This window comes from Chenopodium album, chromosome 25 (assembly GCF_948465745.1).
Source record: "Chenopodium album chromosome 25, dcCheAlbu1.1, whole genome shotgun sequence".
In the NCBI taxonomy this organism is placed as follows: domain Eukaryota; kingdom Viridiplantae; phylum Streptophyta; class Magnoliopsida; order Caryophyllales; family Amaranthaceae; genus Chenopodium; species Chenopodium album.
Window position 1 is genome coordinate 28052300 of NC_137858.1, and position 8181 is coordinate 28060480.

Consider the following 8181-nt stretch of genomic DNA (forward strand, 5'->3'; position numbering starts at 1 on the left):
CTCATGATTCCTTGGCCCATTTGCAACTTCTCCACTCTTGAGAAGTAAACATTTTAGATTATGCTGCTGCTTGTGAATTGATGATAGTGTAATAAATGCAGTAGCAAATCTTGTCTTGCTAGCCTCAACAAGTTCTTCTGGTTAGTGAATTTTCTCATCAAATTTAGAAGACCAGGGCGTTGATAAATGAAGCTATTCATTTGAATTGCCCTCTTTAGGACTCTTTCAATGATAGGATGTCGTCCAATATCTTCAAGTATAAGATCAATGCAGTGAGCTGCACAAGGAGTCCAATACAAGTTTGGATAATGTGCCATCAAGAGGTTACCTAATCAAAATATAGTTATATATATATAAGAAACTAGTGAAATAATAAAGTTAATTTAAAATAGTATTTTAGTCTTTCTTACCAGCAGCAACAAAATTACTTCCATTGTCTGTGATAACTTGTACAACATTATTCTCTCCAACTTTGTCAACAATAGCACTTAGTAGATAAAATAGCTTGGTACCCGTCTTTGAATAGCTTGAGGCATCAACAGATTCAAGGAACATACTTCCTTTAGTACAATTGACTAAAAAGTTGATTATTGTCCTTCCATATTTATCGGTCCACCCATCCGACATAATTAAACATCCTGATTTGGCCCATTCTTCTTTGTGACTTTTGATGATCTCATCAACATTTTGAACTTCCTTTTTCAGAAAAGGCACCTTGACTTCATATGCACTTGGTGGCTTCATTCCAATTCCGGCTCTAGTGATGGAATCAATAGCAATTTTGAAGCTAGGATAATTTAGAGCATTGAATGCAATTCCAGCATCAAAAATCCATTTAGAAAAATCTGCACATGCCTTCTCCCTTTGCTCTTTCTTGTAAGATTCATTAAGGGTCTTTTGTGTACCCGGTGTTTGTGTACGAGATCTGAAAAATGCATCCATTGGACCAACTTGTTTTGCTCTTTTATCATTGCTTGCTCCACTGACATTCATTGGCCTTTTTCCTTTGGGGTTAGATCCTAACATTTGCAATTCATCATCTTCATCATCAAGGTCAGCCACCTGATCAAACTCATGCATCAAATTAACTTGCTCTCGATTACTCTTTCTCTTAGCCATGTATTCTATTATTTCTTCTCTCACATGATCAAGACACCTTGGAAAAGATGTTATGTTTCTGTAACCACCAGCTAAATGATGTTTAAGTTTGTATATTCCCCCTTTGGCCACTTTCATACAATACTTGCAAGTGACATTGTTCTTGTTATTTGGATTAGCTAAAAATCCATGTGTCCAGCCTAAATCAGTTCGTTTGCTGCCATCATCCTCCATATCTGTGATTATTATTATTATTATTATTATTATTATTATTATTATTATTATTATTATTATTATTATTATTATTATTATTATAACTAAATTATCTTGGATGATGAACATATTAGTCAACAAAAATAATCACATATTATGATAAAAAGTAGTTGATTAAAAAAATGTTGCTGGTTAGTGGTGATGTTAGTTCATTAAAGCGTACACCATGTGGCTCTTATTTTGGTAGAAAGTGACAGATGGTTGATATTTGCATTTATTCTTTTTATATATTTTATTTGCATGCAAAATTTACTGATAAGAGGCATTATAAAAGGTTCTCATCTCTACAAAGGACATAAAGGTTGGGTCTTTTTCAGGAGATGAAGATATTCAGACAAAGAGATTCCAAAAAAAAAAAATACAGAAATAATACGAACGAAATTAAGAAGAAACAGAAGAAGTATGGAAGAAAAAGAAAAGGAGAATGAGAAAAAAAAAGGAAAAAAAGAAAATGAAAAGGAAGAAAAAAAATTGGTTTGAAGATTAGTATTACGTACCTGGAGAATTGGAGATTGCTGAAGAAGTCTTCAAGAAACTAGGGCCGGCTACAACGAATTCTTCTGTCTTCTACTCTTCTCTTTTTTTTCTTTTTTATTTTTTTCTTTATTTATTTCTATTGTTAAGGATTTTGTGGACCACATAATAAAACAAGATAAAACATATGCAAGAACTTTCTAGCACATAACAATAATAAAAAAAAAGAAAGCATCATATATAACGGTAAAAAATAGAAAAGCAACTTTATTAAAAAGGCGCAATTAAGCACACTTCTGCGCCTAGTGCGCCTCACGCGCTTTATTGAGCCTAATTGCGCTTCATTAAAATCGCTTCGCCTGACAACAATTAAGCTCTAACCCGCGCCCTTTTTCAAACATTGACTCAGACTAGATAACGTAGACCCTTGCATCATATACAATGTCTCCCGTTTAACACCTTTCAGAACTACCTTTGATCCCTTGTAGACATACAACCCTCCACCTTCACCTTTGAAAATGAACCATTTTCTGTCTAGAAGACTAAGTGAAATCAGATTCCTCGTGATTTGTGGAACATGCCTAACATTGTTCAACATACATAATTTACCATTATCTGTCCGAACTCTGATGGACCCTATACCAACTGTTTTGCAGACTTCGTTGTTGGCCATAGTTACACCTCCATCAACCTGCTTGTAGTTCATAAACCACTCCGTACGTGAACACATATGATAAGACACCCCCGAATCTAGAACCCATACATCATGCGCACGCTCATCAGCAATCAGAACATAATCCTCTTTTGAACGGGTGTCTCCATCTGCAATATTTGCAGACTCAGAACTAACCTGTTGTCTCATCTTCTTGGGATATTCAGATTTCCAATGCCCCTTCTCCTTACTTTAACATATATCATTAGGTTTAGGACCCCAAGAATATGGTTTCCTGGATTTTCTCCCCGAATTCCCTACCTTCACTGGCTAGATCATCTATGCTTGTACCCGCAACTCTCTAGTGTGGAGAGCAGATCTAACCTCCTCTAGAGACACTGTCTCTTTACCAATAATACAAGACCGAACTAAAAGAATTAAGGCAGCATCCTCATCCCCAACCTTAACTAGGGTAAAATCATCCCTAACTTTTGATGATTGTTTAGGATTTGAAATTTGGAGTGCCGGATGAATCAATCTATTGCATGGGTGAGGGAATTCTGTTTCAAATAAAGGGAAAAATAGGAAAAAAAAAAACAGATAGTGGTAAAGTTCTTGATAAATTAGCTCTCTCCATTTTGTTAAAATTATTAGATTGTACTCCGTAGTATCTCATGGTGTTGGCTCAATTGTGATTAATTTAATTTATTAATAGATAGATCATTTTTTTTAATATTATTATTGGAACGTATTAACATTACTAGGGTAAAAAAGTGGTATAGGTAGTTGTACAAATTTATTTGATGGGTGGCTTAAATGGGAAAACTTTTGGGACTGAAGTAAGAAATTTACACCCTAAATTTGAGAGAATGGCTGATCTCTAGAGCCCACGATGGAGGTAGCTAGTAACTGTTCAAAATCATAATTTATGTATTTTTGGTGATCAATAATATGAATTAACGATGATGATTTGAACTCGAGGATAGTTAGTCCCTATTTTGCTGATAAAGAGAAGAAATCTCATAGTGCTGGCAGCTATCCTTTTTTACAAGGCCAAAATAGTAGGTTAAATTACATGAGAGGAATGGCATGTATTGGATCATTTCAATTTATTTCATACGGGTTAAATTACTTTTTAAATGTTTAAAACAGTGCCATACATTGTGTTTTTAGGATCACAACTGGATTCAAGCAGCAACGAGACTGCCGGCTAATTATTATAATCCATTCCCTTCGGAGCACCCTGGTGTTTGAATGGTGTTAATCCCACTTTCTTTCCTAACAATCAGGTAATGAACTATAGATGATTAATGACACTTTTCAAATTCTATCTTAACCAACTTTTATCTTTATGTGTATGCTACTATATTACATTGGGTTAGTTGATTAGAACTTGCTGCATATTTAATAAACGGATATCAGTTGCAAGCTTAGACTTCAATTCAAATTGTTACACTTGACACGAGTGAGCAATAGCAAAGACAACATAAACAAATCAAGGGGTCGTTGGTGATGACAAATCCAACTCCAAGGTGGTACCATGCCAACCCTTCTCTAGTACAACATCATCAGGATTCCCTTTTGACCCAACTACTTCATCAACATTCCCTTTAACCTTTCATCTTCAAACTTAACGGCGATAGGTAAGATTTTTGAGCGCAATGATCATTTTATACCATATAGTAATTCTATGTAGAAAACTAAAGGGAAAAAGCCAAGAGGTTTGATGGCTTATCTTTGATAACATAGTTAACATAGTCGCAAAATCCAAGAGGTCTTATGGCGTATCTTTTATTAGGCCTTTTTTAGTATATATTAAGGTTAATTTTGAGGGACATTTGCCACAAATTAAGGGAGATTTTTTGTCTAGTGATTAGTGTAGTTTAAGTTCACTTGGAGTCTTGGACTTTAATTTTATTTATATATTTATTTATTTTTATTTTTTCTTTCCTCCCTGCTGGCTGCCATTGCCTTTCCTCCTCCCTTTTCTGCTGCCTTGTGATTATTGCAATTAGTTTCACTTGGAGTCTTGGACTTTAATCTTTTTTTTTCTTTCCTCCCTACTGCCTGCCATTGCCTTTCCCCCTCCCCTGCCTGCTGCGAGTGCTGCCTAGTGTCTCTCTCCTCCCTCTAACTGGTTGCTGCTGCCTTTCCCTCTCCGCTGCTTGCTACCCTCAGTCTTCCCCCCTGATGTTGCTACTTGAGTCATACTTATATTAGTGATTTTTTTTCCTTCTCTCTTCGTTACAAAATCAATGATTGCTAATGCATAACATTTTCACAGCTAATGCAGCCAGCCCAGCAACTACAGCCATTGTTTCTAATGCATCTGATGCCGATGCTACATCTTTTGTTGTTGTAAATGCTGTTATTTTTGTTCTAGATCCCTTGCATAGTCTTTGTTGGTTGTTTAACACTTTTTTGGTTTTATGTTTTAGGATGTCGATCAAGAGTTAGCAGGGATCAATGTTGTTCAGCAGCACATTAAGGTTCACTAAAATTCTCACATATGAGATCCCCTATTTAAGCTAGACTGGTTTGATGCTCTGAATAGCAGCAACAAACTGATGCATTCTTGCCTTTGCAATTTCAACACATCAGATTATTTTTGGTTTATATATACATATATATACATATACATATGTATATATATATACATATGTATACATATGTATATGTATATATATATGTATATACATATAAGGATGTGGAGTTGGCTTGATGGTAGCACTCCCATCTCGTAACCTCGAGGTTACGGGATTGATCCTTGCCCCTAGCATATGCTGGAATTTCCCCCGCCCCCCCGTTGTACCGCCCTTGTGGCTCATATGAATCAAAAAGAAATATATATATATATGTATACATACATATATATATACATATGTATACATACATATATATACATATATATATATACATACATATATATGTATATATATGTATATACATATATATATATATATATGTATATACATATATATATATATATATATATATATATATATGTATATACATATATATATATATATATATGTATATACATATATATATATATATATATATATATATATATATATATATATATATATATATATATATATATATATATATATATATAAGAACCCCTCCTTATATAAGAACCCCTTATGTTCTAAACTTTTTCTTATGTTCTAAATTTTTTCATATGTTCTAAAAGTTTTCTTCTTATGTTTCAAATTTTTTTCCAATGTTCAAAATTGGTTTTTAGATTGTGTTCTAATTTGTTCCTTTGCTCTAAATTATTTTTTTCAGCTTACGTTCAAAAAAAATTCTACTTATGTTCCAAATTATTTTCAATGTTCTAAATTGTTTTTTAGATTATGTTTAAAATTAATTTTTTTAGTTTATGTTCTAAATTTAATCTTATGTTCTAAATTATATTTTCAACTTATGTTATTAATTTTTACCTATGCTATAAATCATTCTTTCAACTTATGTTCTAAATTATTTTTCTTATGTTGTAACATTTTTGGTTGTTTATGTTCTAAATTTTGCTATCTTCGAAATTATTTTTCTTATGTTCTAAAATTTTCTGCTTATGTTTAAAAAATTTTCAGCTAATGTTCTAAAATTTTACCTATGTTCTAAATTTTTCTTATGTTCTAACAATTTTGGTTGCTTATGTTCTAAATTTTGTTATCTTTGAAATTATTTTTCTTATGTTAAAAAATTTTCTAGCTTATGTTTTAAATTTTTTCAGCTTATGTTCTAAAATTTTACCTATGTTCTAAATTTTTTTATATGTTCTAAATACGAAATTTTCAAAATTACAGAAATTCCATTACTAAAGCATCATTTAAGATGGTTAGATCAAAATTAATAAAGGGCTGAGATTGGTTCTTATATAAGATTGGGTTCTTATATAGAGGATGGTTCTTACATAAGCCTTCATATATATTTATGTGTGTGTGTGTGTGTGTATATATGTATATATGTATATATGTATATATATATATATATATATATATATATATATATATATATATATATATATATATTGTAATAATCTAGTTAATGGTGTTTTATAAACACAAGTGATATAAAATGTAACACCCCAATAATTCTCTCTTTAAACCTCTGAGGACCCTGAACAATATTCAAGAGAATTACTGGCGTGCTACCGCCACGTGTTCAAACGTTAAGCCTTTATCAGAAAATAGCAGCGGAAAAACTAAATCAGTTATAAATAAGTTTCAAAACCAACGAATGAAACCAAATTAAGTCATACAACTTGGAACCATTAAGGCCCTTATTCAAAACCCAATAAAAGTAGTAAGTGATTAAATTCAGTGTTCAAATAAATTCAAACCCAAAAGAAATAGTGTCAAATAAAATCGAATTAAAATAAATTCAAACTTGCAAAAGAAATAAAATGCAAACAACCAACTCTCTACTCAAAATCCCACAACCCTGATGGATGCTGCATGTGTAAGAACCTGTGGTAATTCTGCTCCCCAATATTACAAGTGTAAAAATTGGATCGTCACAGGGTCATTGAAAGGCGAAGGCCATGACCAAAGAAAGACACACAAAGCACACAATCAGCAAAGCTTAGTACATACAAGCTGCAAAATAAATTAAGAAATCCATAACATGCTACTAATAATCAATCATCATGCATCATTAAATTATAGACTCAACACACGGCTCAACTATTTATATTACTAAGACTCCATTAATTAATATTAGGTAAATCATTATTTTTATTCATTGGATTACGCAATAGACTAGGTTGTCCAACCCATGCTCCATTTGGAACATCAATAAAAGAAAAACCTCATGCCTCATTTCGGAAACATCAATACACATCCAACGACCACGGGCGCGACTTCGTGACCGTAGTTAGTACGAGATCTCACCTAACTCCTACTTTTGAAAAATATTTGAAATAAGAGACTCGTAGATCAGACGGCCTCGAGAAAAGTACACGGTTAATACCCCATGTACCCCAACCCCTGATTGTCATTACTCCAGAAGTGCACCAATCCAGAGTTTTATTGCTCATCCATCTTGCACTTTACGTGATTTACAAGTTTAGACTTGGTGATGACTCATATGCATAACAATTCAATCAATCCAATATCAATTCAATCAAGTAAAACAACTTTTCAATTTCAATTCTTGATTTATTAGTGGCAAGCAACATTTATTATTTATTCCTTTACTACCTCGGTATATACACACCTTGAGTGCATAAGGCACCCCAAAACCTCAACCTCGTCTTAGAAGACTTAAATTCTTCCTTTACTCATCCTGCTTGCATAATCATGAATGAGTAATAAATTAATCATTACACCAATCATATACCTTTGCCTCTAAGCGCACCTTGCATAATTGGAGCACAAATAATACTTGCAATATAAAATAGTGCACGTCATACGAAATTCACAATGTATAACCAAACAATTTAACTCAGTCATCCCTATACATGATACTAAGTTCTCGATCCGTCGTCCTTAAACATGCACCTAAAAGAAAAGTTTCGTAACTTGTACGTACTTTGAGCAAACGAATTGGTATGCCACTTTACTAACTAGAAATCACCTTCAATAAACTCCTCTCCTAAGCCAAATAATAACATCTCAATCAATACCCAATCAATTAAATTTACAGCAATACTAACTTACTTTAAAACCTTCAAAATC

The 8181-nt window shown here is 32.7% G+C and overlaps 1 protein-coding gene across 1 annotated transcript; it reads right to left on the reverse strand.

Moving 5' to 3' along the window:
- Positions 1–396: 396 nt before the first annotated feature.
- On the reverse strand, positions 397–1332 carry LOC145613919 (uncharacterized). Its single transcript, XM_081668953.1, has one exon. The coding sequence runs from the start codon at positions 1330–1332 to the stop codon at positions 397–399; it is 936 nt and encodes a 311-aa protein (XP_081525079.1).
- Between the last annotated feature and the right edge of the window lie 6849 nt (positions 1333–8181).